This window comes from Mizuhopecten yessoensis, unplaced genomic scaffold (assembly GCF_002113885.1).
Source record: "Mizuhopecten yessoensis strain PY_sf001 unplaced genomic scaffold, ASM211388v2 scaffold8387, whole genome shotgun sequence".
Lineage (NCBI taxonomy): Eukaryota > Metazoa > Mollusca > Bivalvia > Pectinida > Pectinidae > Mizuhopecten > Mizuhopecten yessoensis.
The window spans coordinates 270,780-289,832 of record NW_018407522.1 but is presented as its reverse complement, the minus strand read 5'-3'; the positions used below and the strand labels follow the sequence as shown (position 1 = coordinate 289,832).

The 19,053-nt window shown below is 38.2% G+C and overlaps 2 protein-coding genes across 2 annotated transcripts; both read right to left on the bottom strand.

Moving 5' to 3' along the window:
• Positions 1–3,005: 3,005 nt before the first annotated feature.
• LOC110455846 (probable serine/threonine-protein kinase clkA) lies at positions 3,006–5,598 on the bottom strand. The gene is made up of 5 exons (XM_021506253.1): positions 5,139–5,598; positions 4,728–5,051; positions 4,317–4,640; positions 3,906–4,229; positions 3,006–3,832 (listed from the first exon to the last, which is right to left on the bottom strand). The coding sequence occupies exons 1-5, from the start codon at positions 5,596–5,598 to the stop codon at positions 3,006–3,008; spliced, it is 2,259 nt and encodes a 752-aa protein (XP_021361928.1).
• A 3,608-nt stretch (positions 5,599–9,206) lies between these two features.
• On the bottom strand, positions 9,207–18,298 carry LOC110455845 (kinetochore protein SLK19-like). The gene is made up of 3 exons (XM_021506252.1): positions 18,229–18,298; positions 13,165–13,289; positions 9,207–10,181 (listed from the first exon to the last, which is right to left on the bottom strand). The coding sequence occupies exons 1-3, from the start codon at positions 18,296–18,298 to the stop codon at positions 9,207–9,209; spliced, it is 1,170 nt and encodes a 389-aa protein (XP_021361927.1).
• Between the last annotated feature and the right edge of the window lie 755 nt (positions 18,299–19,053).

Sequence of the window (19,053 nt, the reverse complement as noted above, 5' to 3'; positions counted from 1 at the left end):
TCGGACAATGACTCGATGAACTTTATAAGACAGCATGATTTTAAGCTCGCGCCCTGATTGCAATCAGATGGGAGCAAGTGGTGGAGTGTTTGTGTTAAGACAATTGACAAATCAACAGTATATGTGGTCATTGCTCTAGATAAGAAGTTCGACCTAGAACCCATCCTCCACTGCAGAGTTATATTCAGGTTAAATTCCGTTTTTATTAGCTCAACTGGTCCGAAGGACCATGTTGAGCTTATGCCATATCGCAGCGTCCGTCGTCCGTCCGTCCGTCAACTTTTTCTTTTAAACGCTGAACGGCCAAGTAGTGTTTGACTAAATTTGGTCTGGAGCATCCTTAGGCCAAGGGGACTCAATGTTGTATAAGCCGTGGGTGTGGCCCCCCTCGGGCCAGAGGGGCGGGGCCCAATAGGGTTAATAGAGGTAAACCTTAAAAATCCTTCTTTTACCGTAGGAATTAATGGATTTTATCCTAATTTAGTCTGGAGCGTCCTTATGCCAAGGGAACTCAATTTTTCATAAACGGTGGTTGTGGCACCCCTGGGGGCAGAGGGGCGGGGCCCAATAGGGGAAATAGAGGTAAAAACTTTAAAATCCTTCTTCTACCGTAGGGATTGAGGGCTTTTAGTCTAATTTAGTCTGGAGCATCTTTAGGCCAAGGGGACTAAATTTTGTATAAACAGTGTGTGTGGTACCCCCTTGGGGGCAGAGAAGCGGGGCCCAATAAGGGAAACATAGCAAATTCTTCAAAATCCTTCTTTTTCTAAAGGAATGACAGGATTTTGTCCAAATTTGGTATGAAGCACCCTTGGGTGAAGGGGAACCAATTTTGTATGAATTGTGGGTCTGACCCCCCTGGGGTCAGAGAGGAGGGGCCAAATAAGGGTTATAGAGGAATAGCTTTAATATCCTTCTTCTTCCTTTTCGGATGAAGGTATTTTGATTAAATTTGAACAGTAGCATTCTATTTGGAAAGTAAATCAGTTTTGTATACAGGGTGGGTTTGAACCCCTGGGGCCTGAGGGGCGGGCCCAATAGAGGAAACATAGCAAATTTTTCAAAATCCTGTTTCCTCTGTAGGAATGACAGGAAATTGATTAAATTTTGGATGAAGCACCCTTGGGTGAAAGGGAAGTAATTTCGCATAAACGGTGGGTCTCGCCCCATTAGGGCAGAGAGGTGGGGCCCAATAAGGAATATAGAGGAATAGCTTTAATATCCTTCTTCTGTAGGAATGACAGGATTATGTCCATATTTGGTCTAAAACATCCTTTGGTGAAGGGGACATATTTTTGTATCAACAAAATGTCAATATGTCTGATCCCCCTGTGGGCAGAGGGGCGGGGCGATATAGGGGAAAGACAGCAATTTCTTCGAAATCCTCCATTTACTTTAGGAATGATAGGATTCTGTCCAATTGCATATAAATATAACCCCTGACTAACCATGTAATACATGTACACTTTCAGTAACATCTTGCTATTTCACTTCAATTTTGCTAACAAAGTTCCAGGTGAGCGATACAGGCCATCTGAGTCTCTTATATTTTAAATTGCAGTATATTTATTTTCTATTTCTAATCGATTATTCATTAAGCTGATTTATTTAAATTTGTAGTCAAAATAATTATTGAGTAAACCAATAAGTAATTCTTGATCATCAAAACGAAAATCACAATTTATGAATAGACAAGTTTAAGGTGTGGTAGGCAAGATACAAAACAGTTCGATTTTATACACATATTTAATTTCCTGTACATGTTCACGATTTGTGAATGACAACATATGATGCGATTCCCTCAAAGTGTGTTATACAGTAGATGTTTGGTGAAAGTAGACTAAAATAAGCAGTTGATGAAAAGAAGTTATTCTTTCGTTCAAGAAAACAATGGTGTCATATTAATCTCTAGTATTCCTAATACTGCCATATGAAATATATTATATAACTGCAGGAGTGTCTTAATAATTCCACTAAGAGCAACATAACACACAGTACAACACATGTGGACTTAGAATTCTATTAACTTCACGTTGTGGCCGCGACAGTCAGTTTCTAGGCGAGAAGGCCCTCTTTGTAAAATATCTTTTAAATTTAACAAATGACCTTTTCAACACAGTTCTTGAACACGACAGCAAATCTACATGCGCACATATTATAGAGAGTTACAACATCAAATACATGGTTCTAAAACACATGGTTCTAAAACACACCACGTGCTCTATCCGGGCCATACACTATCTACAATTCCGCAGTCCCCCGTCAATCAATGCACGATGTCACCCAAATCATAAAAGTTGACCTCAAATGTACTTTTGACCAAGTGCTGCTCTCTATTAATACCCACTATCTTACAAATTATAAGATGGTTCCATTCTTTATTTTAATTACCTAATATGCAGCCCATTTTGTTACATTCAGGTGAATGATATACCTTAATTATGATGATGATATTCAAGTACATTGAAACACTCATTTGGAATACTATAGCACTATTAGTACAAGTTACATTAGGCTTGAATCAAGAGCGACCTCCCTTTGCACGAACGACGTTGGGAATCACTTTTCCAAGATGTTCTATTATCTATTACACTCATTTTGCTCCAAAATGTGCAAATGTCATTGGGTAGTTCCTGCTTGTTACGTGGTTTTGTGCATTTTATGATATGATGCCTTAATGCAGCCCAAATGTTTTTGACTGGAGTCCTGTCTGGTGATTCAGGAGGGGTTGGCCAATGATCTATGTTGTCTTGTCTCATGAATTCAACAGTTGATAACATGCTTTGGGTCGTTGTTCTGCATCAGACAATACCCAGTGGGGAAGCCCCTGTTGACAACCGGAAGTAGTCTTGAGGAAAGACTTCCTAGGTAATAAGTGGAGACCATGCTTCCGGTTAATATATATATGTAGGTAGCTCCTTTTAACGAGATTCCTGTCCAGACATGTACTTGGAATAGGTGTTTAGACTTGAGTACTTTCTGATCTCTTTTTATATAGACATTTTCTATGTGTTAGGTGTAGTTGTTGTTGTGGTAGGTTTAGTTATTGTAGTGGTAGGTGTAGTTGTTGTAGTGGTTGGTGTAGTTGAAGTGATGGTAGGTGTAGTTATTGTAGTGGTAGGTGTGATTGTGGTAGTGGTAGGTGTAGTTGTTTTGATGGTAGGTGTAGTTATTGTAGTGGTAGGTGTAGTTGTTGTAGTGGTAGGTGTAGTTGTTGTAGTGGTAGGTGTGGTGGTTGTAGTGGTAGGTGTAGTTGTAGTTGTGGTAGGTGTAGTTGTTGTAGTGGTAGGTGTAGTTGAAGTGGCGGTAGGTGTGGTGGTTGTTGTGGTAGGTGTAGTTGTTGTAGTGGTAGGTGTGGTGGTTGTTGTGGTAGGTGTAGTTGTTGTAGTTGTTGGTGTAGTTGTTGTAGTTGTTGGTGTAGTTGAAGTGATGGTAGGTGTAGTTGTTGTAGTTGTAGGTGTAGTTGTAGTTGTGGTAGTTGTAGTTGTTGTAGTGGTAGGTGTAGTTGTTGTAGTAGTAGTTGTAGTTGTGGTAGTGGTAGGTGTAATTGTTGTAGTGGTAGGTGTAGTTGTGGAAGTGGTAGGTGTAGTTGTTGTAGTGGTAGGTGTAGTTGTTGTAGTGGTAGGTGTAGTTGTTGTAGTGGTAGGTGTAGTTGTTGTAGTGGTAGGTGTAGTTGTTGTAGTGGTAGGTGTAGTTGTTGTAGTGGTAGGTGTGGTGCTTGTAGTGGTAGGTGTAGTTGTGGTAGTGATAGGTGTGGTGGTTGTAGTTGTGGTAGGAGTAAGTGTGGTGGTTATAGGGATTGTAGTTGAGGGAGAACACTTACACAATAAAGCTGGGCAAAATGGCGGAGAGTAATTACAGTTTATATCACACCAGGTGTCAGCGATATTTGCAGAAATAGATACACACGTGGTAGTTGTAGTTGGTGTAGTGGTAGGTGTAGTTGTTGTAGTTGTAGGTGTAGTTGTGGTAGTGGTAGGTGTGGTGCTTGTAGTGGTAGGTGTAGTTGTTGTAGTGGTAGGTGTAGTTGTGGTAGGTGTAGTTGTGGTAGTGGTAGGTGTAGTTGTTGTAGTGGTAGGTGTAGTTGTTGTAGTGGTAGGTGTAGTTGTGGTAGTGGTAGGTGTGGTGCTTGTAGTGGTAGGTGTAGTTGTGGTAGTGATAGGTGTGGTGGTTGTAGTTGTGGTAGGAGTAAGTGTGGTGGTTATAGGGATTGTAGTTGAGGGAGAACACTTACACAATAAAGCTGGGCAAAATGGCGGAGAGTAATTACAGTTTATATCACACCAGGTGTCAGCGATATTTGCAGAAATAGATACACACGTGGTAGTTGTAGTTGGTGTAGTGGTAGGTGTAGTTGTTGTAGTTGTAGGTGTAGTTGTGGTAGTGGTAGGTGTGGTGCTTGTAGTGGTAGGTGTAGTTGTTGTAGTGGTAGGTGTAGTTGTGGTAGGTGTAGTTGTGGTAGTGGTAGGTGTAGTTGTTGTAGTGGTAGGTGTAGTTGTTGTAGTGGTAGGTGTAGTTGTGGTAGTGGTAGGTGTGGTGCTTGTAGTGGTAGGTGTAGTTGTGGTAGTGATAGGTGTGGTGGTTGTAGTTGTGGTAGGAGTAAGTGTGGTGGTTATAGGGATTGTAGTTGAGGGAGAACACTTACACAATAAAGCTGGGCAAAATGGCGGAGAGTAATTACAGTTTATATCACACCAGGTGTCAGCGATATTTGCAGAAATAGATACACACGTGGTAGTTGTAGTTGGTGTAGTGGTAGGTGTAGTTGTTGTAGTTGTAGGTGTAGTTGTGGTAGTGGTAGGTGTGGTGCTTGTAGTGGTAGGTGTAGTTGTTGTAGTGGTAGGTGTAGTTGTGGTAGGTGTAGTTGTGGTAGTGGTAGGTGTAGTTGTTGTAGTGGTAGGTGTAGTTGTTGTAGTGGTAGGTGTAGTTGTGGTAGTGGTAGGTGTGGTGCTTGTAGTGGTAGGTGTAGTTGTGGTAGTGATAGGTGTGGTGGTTGTAGTTGTGGTAGGAGTAAGTGTGGTGGTTATAGGGATTGTAGTTGAGGGAGAACACTTACACAATAAAGCTGGGCAAAATGGCGGAGAGTAATTACAGTTTATATCACACCAGGTGTCAGCGATATTTGCAGAAATAGATACACACGTGGTAGTTGTAGTTGGTGTAGTGGTAGGTGTAGTTGTTGTAGTTGTAGGTGTAGTTGTGGTAGTGGTAGGTGTGGTGCTTGTAGTGGTAGGTGTAGTTGTTGTAGTGGTAGGTGTAGTTGTGGTAGGTGTAGTTGTGGTAGTGGTAGGTGTAGTTGTTGTAGTGGTAGGTGTAGTTGAAGTGGTGGAAGGTGTAGTTGTCGTAGTGGTAGGTGTAGTTGTGGTGGTGGTAGGTGTAGTTGAAGTGGTGGTTGGTGTAGTTGTTGTTGTTGTGGGAGTAGTTGTTGTGGTGGTAGGTGTAGTTGTTGTAGTGGTAGGTGTAGTTGAGGTGGTGGTAGGTGTAGTTGAGGTGGTGGTAGGTGTAGTTGAGGTAGTGGTAGGTGTAATTGTTGTAGTGGTAGGTGTAGTTGTCGTAGGGGTAGAAGTGGTAGTTGTGGTGATAGGTATAGCGGTACATTGGCACAAAATACTTGGGCAATATTGCGGAATGTGATTGCAGTTGGCGTCACACCAAGAATCTTGGACGCTTTTAGAAATAGATACACATTTACCAGCGGATCTCTGGTTAGAGTTCAGAGAGAGAGAAGCATGGACATTAACGGCAATGGGAGAATTATTTGGTTCTGTTCTAGAACTGGCTATATCAGTTTCTTTGATGGCAATGTCGGAACATGCATAAAATTCTTCTTGGTCTTCGCATATTTCACAATTTTCTCCGGAGTTGTCCAGAGTGCTTCCTACAACACCAAGCATACACAAATTAAGTTTAGCAATTGGTTCCTAATGATTTAACTTATTTCTATAAAACAATAAAGCATTCTTCAATAAGCTAACACAACTAATACATCTAAATGTCGTAATACAATGTAAGTGGATGGTAAAACGTGCTTTCATTTTCCTCTCTGTATGTTTTACAAGTTTAACATTGAACTCGCTTATGGGATAGTAGGTTAATATATCAGTAGTAAAGTACTTTTATACAAATCCTAATGTAGAGTCGGTAAATGTAGTAATGCAATTTATGATATCCATTTATTGTAGAGCTGGGTTATGTTTTAGTAATAGCAAATTAAATCCGGTAATTGCAGGACAGGAGTATGTATAAGTAGAACAACATAAATCCGTTCATTGTAAACAGGTTTTTTATTAGTAATATCAACGTGAATAAGTTGATTGAGACGCAGGTTAATGTATTAGTAAAATCAACGTAAATCTGTTTTTTTTTACAACAGGCTAATTTATAAGCAAAATCAACATAAAGCTGTTTTTTATTGTAGAACAGGTTTTTGCATAGGTAAAACACAACTAAAATCGGTTGATTGTAGAACAGGTTAATGCATAGGTAAAACACAACTAAAATCGGTTGATTGTAGAACAGGTTAATGCATAGGTAAAACACAACTAAAATCGGTTGATTGTAGAACAGGTTAATGCATAGGTAAAACACAACTAAAATCGGTTGATTGTAGAACAGGTTTATGTATAAGTAAATATAATCTAAATCCGTTTATTGAATAGCAGGTTCACGTTTCAAACACAACATAAATACGTTATTTGAATTGCAGGTTTATGAATAAGTAAAATCAACTGAAATTCTTTTATTGTAGAATTGGGTAATGTTTTAATATAATCAACATAATTCCGTTAATTGTAAACAGGTTAATGAATTAGTAAAAACAAATTAAGACCTTTTTTTGCAGAGCACGGTTGTGTACTAATATAAAACAACTATAATCCAACTATTGTAGTGTTATATATTAATGAAAACAAAACGTATTCCGAATATTGTAGAGCTGATCTATGTATTAAAAAAACACCCTTATTCCGTTTATTGTAAATAGGTTTATGAATAAGTAAAATCAACTTAAATTAGTTTATTGTAAACAGGTTTATGCATTGGTAAAAATAACTTATTTCCGTTCATTGTAAAGTATGTTAACGTATCAGTTAAATCAAATTAAATCCGTAGTTATAAAGCAGGTTTATATATCAATTAAAACAACTTAAATCCGGTTAATGAAGACCAGGGTAATATATTCGTAAAACACCTAAAATCCAGTTATTGTAAAGTTTGTCAATGTGTTTGTTAATCCACATAAATTCGTTAACTGTAAAGCAGATGTACGTATCAGCCTCATGCGTTTTGTGTATGTTTTGTATACGTGTATGTGTTTAAGTATGTGTGAGGCATTATATTTCGTGGGTTATCTCCCTTGTAAAAGAGTGGACCGATGCCGACATTATAGTGCTACCTGTCTGAAATGTCACGATGAAGGCACCCAGCTCAGTATTCCAGTGGTCACATTATAATTACAAGGGGTAATGCAATGCTGATCGTTCAGCAGGGATAGCTTATCGTTCAGCAGGGATAGCTGATCATCGTTCAGCAGGGATAGCTTATCGTTTAGCAGGGATAGTTTATCGTTCAGCAGGGATAGCTGATCGTTTAGCAGGGATAGTTTATCGTTTAGCAGGGATAGCTTATCGTTAAGCAGGGATAGCTTATCGATTAGCAGGGATAGCTTATCGTTTAGCAGGGATAGCTTATCTTTTAGCGGGGAGAGCTGATCGTTTAGAAGGGATTATCGTTTAGCAGGGATAGTTTATCGTTTAGCAGAGTTAGCTGATCGTTTAGCAGGGATGGCTTATCGTTTAGTAGGGATAGCTTATCGTTTAGCGGGGAGAGCTTATCGTTTAGAAGGGATAGCTGATCGTTAAGCAGGGATAGCTTATCGTTCAGCAGGGATAGTTTATCCTTCAGCAGGGATAGCTTATCGTTTAGCGGGGAGAGCTTATCGTTTAGAAGGGATAGCTGATCGTTTAGCAGGGATAGTTTATCGTTTAGCAGAGATAGCTGATCGTTTAGCAGGGATGGCTTATCGTTTAGCAGGGAAGGCTTATCGTTTAGCAGGGATAGCTTATCGTTTAGCAGGGATAGTTTATCGTTCAGCAGGTATAGCTGATCGTTTAGCAGGGATAGCTGATCGTTCAGCAGGGATAGCATAGCTGATCGTTTAGCAGGGATAGCTTATCGTTCAGAAGGGATAGCTGATCGTTTAGCAAGGAAAGCTTATCGTTCAGCAGGGATAGCTGATCGTTTAGCATGGATAGCTTATCGTTCAGCAGGGATAGTTTATCGCTTAGCAGAGATAGCTTATCGTCCAGCAGGGATAGCTTATCGTTCAGCAGGAGATAGCTTATCGTCCAGCAGGGATAGCTTATCGTTCAGCAGGAATATCTTATCGTTTAGCGGGGAGAGCTGATCGTTTAGAAGGGATTATCGTTTAGCAGGGATAGTTTATCGTGCAGCAGGGATAGCTGATCGTTCAGCAGGGGTAGCTTATCGTTCAGCAGGGATAGCTTATCCTTCAGCAGGGATAGCTTATCGTTTAGCGGGGAGAGATGATCGTTTAGAAGGGATAGCTGCTCGTTTAGCAGGGATAGCTTATCGTTCAGAAGGGATAGCTGATCGTTTAGCAGGGATGGCTTATCGTTTAGTAGGGATAGCTTATCGTTTAGCAGGGATAATTTATCGTTCAGCAGGGATAGCTGATCGTTCAGCAGGAATAGCTTATCGTTTAGCAGGGATAGTTTATCGTTCTGAAGGGATAGCTGATCGTTTAGCAGGGAAAGCTTATCGTTTAGCAGGGATAGCTTATCCTTCAGCAGGGATAGCTTAACGTTTAGCAGGGATAGTTTATCGTTCAGCAGCGATAGCTTCTCGTTTAGCAGGGATAGCTTATCGTTCAGAAGGGATAGCTGATCGTTTAGCAAGGAAAGCTTATCGTTCAGCAGGGATAGCTGATCGTTTAGCAGGGATGGCTTATCGTTTAGCAGGGATGGCTTATCGTTTAGTAGGGATAGCTTATCGTTTAGCAGGGATATCTTATCGTTCAGCAGTAATAGCTTATCGTTTAGCAGGGATATCTTATCGTTCAGCAGTAATAGCTTATCGTTTAGCAGGGATATCTTATCGTTCAGCAGGGATAGCGCAGGGATAGCTTATCGTTCAGCAGGGAAAGTTTATCCTTCAGCAGGGATAGCTTATCGTTTAGCAGGGAAAGCTTATCGTTCCTTATCGTCCAGCAGGGATAGCTTATCCTTCAGCAGGGATAGCTTATCGTTTAGCAGGGATAGCTTATCGTTCAGCAGGGATAGCTTATCGTTCAGCAGGAATATCTTATCGTTTAGCAGGGATAGTTTATCGTTCAGAAGGGATAGCTGATCGTTTAGCAGGGAAAGCTTATCGTTCAGCAGGGATAGCTTATCCTTCAGCAGGGATAGCTTAACGTTTAGCAGGGATAGTTTATCGTTCAGGAGGGATAGCTGATCGTTTAGCAGGGAAAGCTTATCGTTCAGCAGGGATAGCTGATCGGTTAGCAGGGATAGCTGATCGTTCAGCAAGGATAGCTGATCGTTTAGCAGGGATAGATTATCGTTCAGCAGGGATAGTTTATCGTTTAGCAGAGATAGCTTATCGTTTAGCAGGGATAGCTTATCGGTCAGCAGGGATAGCTTATCCTTCAGCAGGGATAGCTTATCGTTTAGCAGAGATAGCTTATCGTTTAGCAGGGATAGCTTATCGTTCAGCAGGGATAGTTTATCGTTTTGCAGAGATAGCTTATCGTCCAGCAGGGATAGCTTATCTTTCAGCAGGGATGGCTTATCGTCCAGCAGGGATAGCTGATCGTTCAGCAGGGATAGTTTATCGTTCAGCAGGGATAGCTTATCGTTCAGCAGGAATAGCTTATCGTTTAGCAGGGAGAGCTTATCGTTTAGCAGAGATAGCTTATCGTTCAGCAGGGATAGCTTATCGGTCAGCAGGGATAGCTGATCGTTCAGCAGGGATAGTTTATCGTTTTGCAGAGATAGCTTATCGGCCAGCAGGGATAGCTTATCTTTCAGCAGGGATGGTTTATCGTCCAGCAGGGATAGCTGATCGTTCAGCAGGGATAGTTTATCGTTCAGCAGGGATAGCTTATCGTTCAGCAGGGATAGCTTATCGTTTAGCAGGGATAGCTTATCGTTCAGCAGGGATAGCTGATCGTTCAGCAGGGATAGCTTATCGTTTAGCAGAGATAGCCGATCGTTTAGCAGGGATAGCTTATCGTTTAGCAGAGATAGCTTATCGTTTTGCAGGGATAGCTAATCGTTCAGCAGGGATAGCTTATCGTTTAGCGGGGAGAGCTGATCGTTTAGAAGGGATAGCTGATCGTTTAGCAGGGAAAGCTGATCGTTTAGCAGGGATAGCTGATCGTTTAGCAGGGATAGCTTATCGTTCCGCAGGGATATCTTATCGTTCAGCAGGGATAGCTGATCGTTTAGCAGGGATAGCTGATCGTTTAGCAGGGAAAGCTGATCGTTTAGCAGGGATAGCTTATCGTTTAGCAGAGATAGCTTATCGTTTAGCAGGGATAGCTAATCGTTCAGCAGGGATAGCTTATCGTTTAGCAGGGATAGCTGATCGTTTAGCAGGGATAGCTGATCGTTCAGCAAGGATAGCTGATCGTTCAGCAAGATAGCTTATCGTTCAGCAGGGATATCTTATCGTTCAGCAGGGATAGCTGATCGTTTAGCAGGGATAGCTTATCGTTCAGCAGGAATAGCTGGTCGTTCAGCAAGGATAGCTGATCGTTCAGCAAGGATAGCTGATCGTTTAGCAGGGAAAGCTTATCGTTCAGCAGGGATATCTTATCGTTTAGCAGGGATAGCTTATCGTTTAGCAGGGATAGCTTATCGTTCAGCAGGGATAGCTGATCGTTCACTAAGGCAAACTGTGAGGTTGTGCCGAGCAATGCGTTAGGATACAGTGCTTGTTGTTAGGGAGAAGAAGAAAAGAAATATTCCAAATACTGAAAGGGGTGCAACAGATTAATTTTGGTCGCTTCGGTGTCTCAAAAGCAAATCCCCAAGAATGTTTACAAGCAGTTGGTTACAACAGGTGCATTCTTTTCTCAGTCCCCGACCTGTAGGGGAGACTTTCGCCGGTTCCGCGTGACCAAAATAGGGAATTGGACAATTTGTCATTGAATTAAGATAATAGAAATGACGTGAAAATCATCCGCTATACTTTTTTTCAATATCTGGAGATAAAGCCTAGCAATTTTTTTTCCTCCCTCGTTTACTGCCGTCTTGTTTCAATATTCAAGATGCAATTTTGAAGAACAAAATTTAAAGTACATATTTGAAGTAACAATAAATGTTCCTGGTGATGGCATTTTGCTGGTCAAATTATGGCTCTGTAAGATTTTACTGTATCTATGATAGAAAATAATAACATCATAGTTAGTCATTCTTAAGTTATGAAATAACCTGCCAGCCTAATAAAACTTGCCTGTGCGAAACCTCCATTGTATGACACATTGTGAACACGTCACATTCGCCGGAAGTTGTGCAGACACATCAATGTACTCTGTAGTGGCTGCGACCGGGTACATCGTCTCTCCTGTATCCGGATTAACCAACACGTGTTTTAAACATTTTCTTGTTATTCTTTTCGTCACATCATTATTTTCGCAGAGGCGAAATTCAAAGAATCCTTCTCGAATGTGTGTTATTTGTAATTTGATTGTGATGATTTCGGCCCTGTGATAGATTTTTGAGATGATCCCTGTGGCAAATTTCCCGCCAGCCTCGTTCTCCTTTGGACCCTGATCCAATCGGTCCCCGCATAGGCCACAGTTTCCGCTCAGAAAGTCGAGCGGTTGCTAAAACAACAATACTGACACATTTATTTAAAGCTATCCTATCTTCTGCCTGATTAGAAATCCTGATAACCCGGTAAGATGTGTTTTCTGTATTTCTCGACTCCAATTTTAGACTAACAATATTTGTGGACTGTAATGACATTTATGCTATTTAATTTTCTGCTATAATCAATGTTATTTCTTAATTGACAAACCACGTGACAAATTATGGTTTGCAATTAATACCGTTAACGGAAATGTGAGTAAATAAAACAACCTCATTTTAAAAGCAGATCAACTAATATAGACGATGTTTATGTGTGAACTTAAGTGCAACTTCTTCCAATTCCGTTTTAATAAGTGGCCACTATCTCGTCTCTAGGAAATGCCATTGAGCTAAAACTCAACATTGTCTACAAATGAGTTCTTCACAAAACAAATATATGGTTCTTTAAATGACAATATTCCAATTTTTTAACAGACTTATCACACCAGACAAATTCAAACTGTATTTCCTCGTGGATGAATATTTGCATAAAAAAAGCAATTGATAAAAGGCCAGGATGAGAAGTTACATGTTATAAGAAAAGTTTCTCGCAGTAGGGAACATGTTTAACAACAATGATTAAGTCCATGATGAATGAAAATGAGTGCCTGCCTTCATGGAGTTAAATTGGTAAATACATATGTTTTGTCTCCAATAGAAACTTCTTTGTCAGTTTTTAAAATGGAAACTGGTGGCAATCGAAAATACGTTTTCACGAGATACACATACGACTACAAAATGCTGGCATCACAATCAAGGCTTTTACTTGACACATATACATGTATCAGCCTAAGGAAGATTCACGAGGGATATGTAGAATAGAAACACTGTACTTTATGATTGATTAGAAACATTACAATAAAAAATAGCCTTTTTTGTGTGTATGTTACTGTTCTTTTCCCATGTTAAACTTAAATTACTTCATAAGAAAGTCGTTCCTTGTTTTCTTGTATCTGAAAATGCGAAACGGAGATGGAACAACATTCTTTGGAAGCAGTATAAAGGGAAAATATCTTTTTTTGTGACATCTCTACATTTCCTAGTTATAAATTTACAAATCTAAGAAATGATTTGAAGATTAAGTCAAATTTAAACCCAAACATGCATGACATCAACCCAAGTCACCTATTGTATAGAAGTAACATACATCATGTTGGGTTGAGGTCAAACGTATTGAAAGGTTTGGTCCAAACCACAATCAACAACTTCAGATATCTTACATATCGGTGTCCACAGTTAAGCCTATCGTCATCAAAGTTAACTGGAGTACCAAAACCAAACCGCCACATACTGCTTCTCCCAGGAGGATCCACCATTCGGCCGCGTCCATACACGACAACGAACACACCCATCCATGCGAAGACGAAGAAGCGTAGTTTGTGTGACAGCATTTGGGCAGATTTAACCTTTTAAAATCTGAAAATAAAGACAAAAGAATATTAAATAAATATTTAATGTATAAATGTCTTGAATGTTTTATATTTGGTAAAACGAATAGGAGTTGGGTACAAATGCTAATACAAACGATTTTATCTCAGAATACTACAATCTATCACGATCCGCAAGGCAGGGGTGCCCGATCGCGCCAAGTGGTCATCATAACATCCGTAATAACAACACATAAAAAGGAATAACACGTCCGGGGTCAAATTGAAGCAAAGATTAATATGTTCGCGGTCGACACTCAACTTTTTAGTGAAGACGAACAATCGATAGTTGAATCATTCAAAGTATTTAACATATATGCATCAGGTTCGAAAATTAATTGAAATAAAACCACTGGTATCTACCTTGGAAGATGGAAACATAAGTTTCTCAAATATTCCGTCTTTGCGTATTGCAGAGTTATCTTCTCTTGAGAGTAGGGATTGATTGTTACGTCATTTGTTTTTGAGAGTAACGTCATCATTTTTTGAGAAAACGACGTAATTTTCACACACAAACCAATGACGTAACAATCAATACCTGCTCTCAAGAGAAGATAACTCTGCATTACGCAAAGACGGAATAGAGCAATAAATTGGACAAAAACATATATTGAAATCTTAGGTGTGTATCACATGGCACGTAATCGATAATGATGCGGTATGGAAAAAAGAAAGAAAGAAAATCAATAACAGTTTGCAAGTATGAAAAACAAGAAATCTCTCCCCGTTTGGAAAAAAACATCATTATCAAATTATTAATTAAGTCTAAGGTATGTTATGAAATAAACCTCGTGGCATACAAGACAGATATTTGAAAAAATTAAACACATTTACAGCAAAAGGAAATTTATATAGAATAGGAAAAAAGATCTATTACAGAGAAATTTAGTCTGTTTCGAACAATCAAAGGGGGGTAAGTATAATGGATAAAAACACTATTCACATTAAGAAAACAAAAACAAAATTGATATACAAAATTATGCAAAAAATCACTACTAGATGGAATGCTATATGACCACACTGGCTGCATACTTTGGATGACAAATATCAAATAAATTACATTATGTATCTGTTATGCAAATTTTCTGACATCAATACCTTAAATCTTTCGCATATACCCAAGTTCTCCAGAAATATTTAAACAGCATGGTCCACACTTTTAAATGTCAGTATTCCACAAAATACAAACGAACTCCTAAAACAAGAACTGTTTGGTAACCTTATGATATAATTTAACAGAAAATCTTTGTTTTTTTATTTTGTTCACGAAAAGTGGCATAACACGATAGAAGATATATGGGACTATTGCAAAATAAGTTTTAAAACGATCAAGAAATCTATGGAAGGTTGATTGATAAAAGAAATCGCATTTCTGAATTTAAAAGCCTAAGACTGCTATTATCATAATAATAATAATTCGAGGTTATTATATACCGCTTTATCAAAAAAAAATAAAAAAAAAAAAAAAACTGAAACACGAGCTTTCGTTATATTGTAAATTGAAGCAAAAGAAAAAAGTTTCAGTTGAAACTGTATCATACTTGTATGCAAATATAAATTAATATCATGTTATAGAAAATAATGAGCATTAATGAGCACATAAAATGTAGAGCCTTAATGACGAATTGAAAAATAGATTGTGTGCTTCAGTGTGGAGCCTTGCCAATCATGTCGATAGCTCAGTTATATAAGAGTTGATATAACAATCACAGGGATTGAGCTCTCTTGATAAACGATCGGGCTAACGGGAACAGAACACATGTTCCGTCTAACAAACAAAAAACACAAATACTATGGCACCTAGTGATTGACACTGTACACAGCTAAACGGGTCGCTAACTTAATGATAGACGAAAAATAGCAAAACGCCCGATGTATAGTTAAATTCATGTCCAGCAATATATGTATTGCTTTTAATAATATTAATAATAACAATTCGAGGTTCTTATATACCGCTTTATCACAACCTAGTTCGTAGGTCGCCTCAAAGCTTTTCACAAATTATTATCCGTGGTTATAGGGCCTTTGCAACCAGCCAATATCTTTCTCAACTCCCTGGGGAGCATACAGCCAGAGCTGCCATTTCGGCGTTCACAGCTAGCATTCAACAATTCTAGCACTGCCCAACCACGTACTCATTCACAGCCGAGTAGACAGGAACAAGCAGAGTAGATTATCTTGCTCAAAGATACAATACAGATTGTGTGTAATGTTACATTACGTGCTATTGCGTGGATTGTTACAATATGTAAGATTGTGTGTTGTGTTACTTTATGTGATATTGTGTGGATTGTTACATTATGTGATAGTGTGTGTAATGTTACATGATGTGATATTGTGTGTAGTGTTACATTATGTGATATTGTGTGTAATGTTACATTATGTGATAGTGTGTGTAATGTTACATGATGTGATATTGTGTGTAGTGTTACATCATGTGATATTGTGTGTAATGTTACATGATGGAAGATTTTATGTAATGTTACATTATGAGATATTGTGTGTAATGTTACATTATGTGATATTGTGTGTAGTGTTACATTATATTATATTGTGTGTAGTGTTACATCATGTGATATTGTGTGTAATGTTACATGATGTGATATTGTGTGTAATGTTACATTATGGAAGATTTTATGTAATGTTACATGATGAGATATTGTGTGTAATGTTACATTATGTGATATTGTGTGTAATTTTACATTATGTGATATTATGTGTTGTGTAACTTTATTTGATATTGTGTGTAGTGGTACATTATGTGATATTGTGTGTTGTGGAACTTTATGTGATATTGTTTGTTGTGTAACTTTATGGGATATTGTGTGTAATGTTACATCATGTGATATAGTGTGTAGTGTTACATTAAGTGATATTTTGAGATGTGTTACATCATGTGATAGTGTGAGTAGTGTTACATCATGTGGTATTGTGTGTAGTGTTAAATTATGTGATATTGTGTTTAATGTTACATTATGTGCTATTGTGTGTAATGTTACATGATTTGATATTGTGTGTAATGTTTCATTATGTAAGATTTTGTGTAATGTTACATTATGAGATATTGTGTGTAATGTTCCATTATGTGATACTGTGTGTAATGTTACATTAAGTCATATTGTGTGTAGTGTTACATGATGTGCTATTGTGTGTAATGTTACAATATGTGATATTGTGTGTTGTGTACCTTTATGTGATATTGTGTGCAGTGTTACATTATGTAATATTGTGTGTAGTGTTACATAATGTGATATTGTGTGTAATTTAACATTACAAACAATATCACATGATGTAACCCTACACACAATATCACATGATTTAACATTACACACAATCATGCGATATTGTGTGTAATGTTCCATTATGTGATACTGTGTGTAATGTTACATCATGTGATATTGCGTGTAGTGTTACATCATGTGATATTGTGTGTAATGTTACATTATGTAAGATTTTGTGTAATGATACATTATGTGATATTGTGTGTTGTGTAACTTTATGTGATATTGTGTGTTGTGTAACTTTATGTGATATTGTGTGTAGTGTTACATTATGTGATATTGTGTGTTGTGTAACTTTATGTGATATTGTGTGTAGTGTTACATGATGTGATATTGTGTGTAATGTTACATGATGGGATATTGTGTGTAGTGTTACATCATGTGATATTGTGTGTAGTGTTACATCATGTGATATTGTGTGTAATGTTACATGATGTGATATTGTGTGTAATGTTACATTATGTGATATTGTGTGGATTGTAACAATATGTAAAATTGAGTTTGATGTGTAATTATGTAAGATTGTGGGCAATGTCAAAGGTTTAGATTTTGAGATAAGGAGTCACGGTAGTTTATTGGTAGGACGCCGGGCTCATGCCCGAAGGGTTGCGGGTTCGAGTCACGGCACGGCACGGCACTGTGTTGTATCTTTGAGCAAGGCACTTTACTCCGCTTTTAGTCTACTCAGCTGTAAACGAGTACGTGGTTGGGCAGTGCTACAAATGTTGAATGCTAGCTGTCAGCGCCGAAATGGCAGCTTCGGCTGTAAGCTCCCAAGGGAGTTGAGAAAGATACTGGCTGGTTGCAAAGGCCGTATAACCACGGATAGCTGTGAGCGCCGAAATGGCAGATCCGGCTGTATGCTCCCCAGGGAGTTGAGAAAGATATTGGCTGGTTGCAAAGGCCCTATAACCATGGATAATTATTTGTGAACCGCTTTGAGACGACCTTCGAACTAGGTTGTGATAAAGTGGTACATAAGAACCTCGAATTACTATTATTATGTATTGCAAAGTTCAAATCAGCACATTTATTTCTATCTATGGGTGTTATTAAAAAAAATCGCACATAATATTTCTATTGGCATGACAAATACACACTGTACATGCATAATGATATCAAAATGTTGTTATTAAAATATAGATATATATTAACTGTAAGACGAAAAGTGTCTATTAGTGTGTTATACACAGAGGAACATTGCATAATCTGATATGTATGCTTTACTACCAGAATATCACTTTAATAAAGAAAGTTCTGTATTTCGTTAACCCTGTCTAAATGGACTATGAACTTCGATAAACACGTTCTTCCTTCATATTTTTCTTATAAGATATTTCATTTGATCGAAACTGTTATGTCCTGACAAAGGGGGCAATTGCGTGGAAAATTTTGTAATATCCATTGTTTATTAAAAGAAAATTGGGGGGGGGGGGGGTTGTTTTGAAAACGTAACGGGATGACGTTAACAAAGAATTGACAGAAGAGGAGTATCAATAGTAGCGTGAACGGCATGAAAGCATAATATGTGTACTGTATACATGTATGTATGTATGCAAATTACATTTGTGATGTATTATATAAATGACTATTGTATTATAAAAAAATGTTTTGAAAAATATGTATAAAATAATGTTACGTACTCACCTATTAGTTTGGTGAAGAGAAGCTGTTTCGTCTTGAACCCGTACGGTTGTTTTAAGTGTATGTATGCCATGCTGCTTCAGGCAATTGTATTACACTATAATGTACGTGAATTGTCGTTCGACCCAATTATCAATTTAACATTGATATGCCACTTACGCCTACAGAGTCCTCCATTACAATTGGTTTCGCATGAATGAATGACATATATATCTTTATTCCAAAGCGATTGCATATAACGATTGATACAAGGACAAAATTGCCTTGATCTATATAGGCTAGAGTAATATCTTAAAAGAATAGATATTATATACGAATCCTTATCCTATGACCACCCGCTGGTATGTATACCGTTTTAGTTGATAGAATCTATTAGAAATGTATAAGTTTCTAGCTAAATAAAGAGGTTTAATAATTTTGTTAAAATCTTGCTAATCGTAAATTACTAATTAATATGTTTGAAATGAAGACAAGCATGCAAAATGAACTATTATGCGCTCGTTACATATGCAAGACCACACACTTGTGTTTTTCTAACGAATCAGAAAGCACGAGTTTATTGCGCGGACGAATATATCCGTCCGCGCAATAAATGAGTGCTTTCTAAATCGTTAGAAAAACACAAGTGTGTGGTCTTGCTTTTATCACATACCTTCCGTATTTGGTAGAGATCGATACAAAGATTTTATAAACTTTGATATTTTTTGCAAATACCGGAAACTTTTCAGTTCGCCATGACAAGGGGATTCCCATAAAATGTAGTTCAGGCTAGTAGGTAAATACAACATTCCGTATTGCACATTTGCAATACAGAACGTTGTATTTAAT

What these genes read in the sequence shown, in the direction of transcription:
- LOC110455846 (XM_021506253.1), bottom strand. Translation starts at nt 5,598, where the DNA reads ATGTACCGCTATACCTATCACCACAACTACCACTTCTACCCCTACGAC. An exon ending in CAACTACAACTACCACGTGT is followed by an intron (nt 4,230 to 4,316) that starts GTATCTATTTCT and finishes TTATTGTGTAAG; the next exon opens with TGTTCTCCCTCAACTACAAT. An exon ending in CAACTACAACTACCACGTGT is followed by an intron (nt 3,833 to 3,905) that starts GTATCTATTTCT and finishes CATTTTGCCCAG; the next exon opens with CTTTATTGTGTAAGTGTTCT.
- LOC110455845 (XM_021506252.1), bottom strand. Translation starts at nt 18,298, where the DNA reads ATGGCATACATACACTTAAAACAACCGTACGGGTTCAAGACGAAACAG. An exon ending in TCTCTTCACCAAACTAATAG is followed by an intron (nt 13,290 to 18,228) that starts GTGAGTACGTAA and finishes CTTTATTTTCAG; the next exon opens with ATTTTAAAAGGTTAAATCTG. An exon ending in GGATCCTCCTGGGAGAAGCA is followed by an intron (nt 10,182 to 13,164) that starts GTATGTGGCGGT and finishes CTGAACGATCAG; the next exon opens with CTATCCCTGCTGAACGATAA.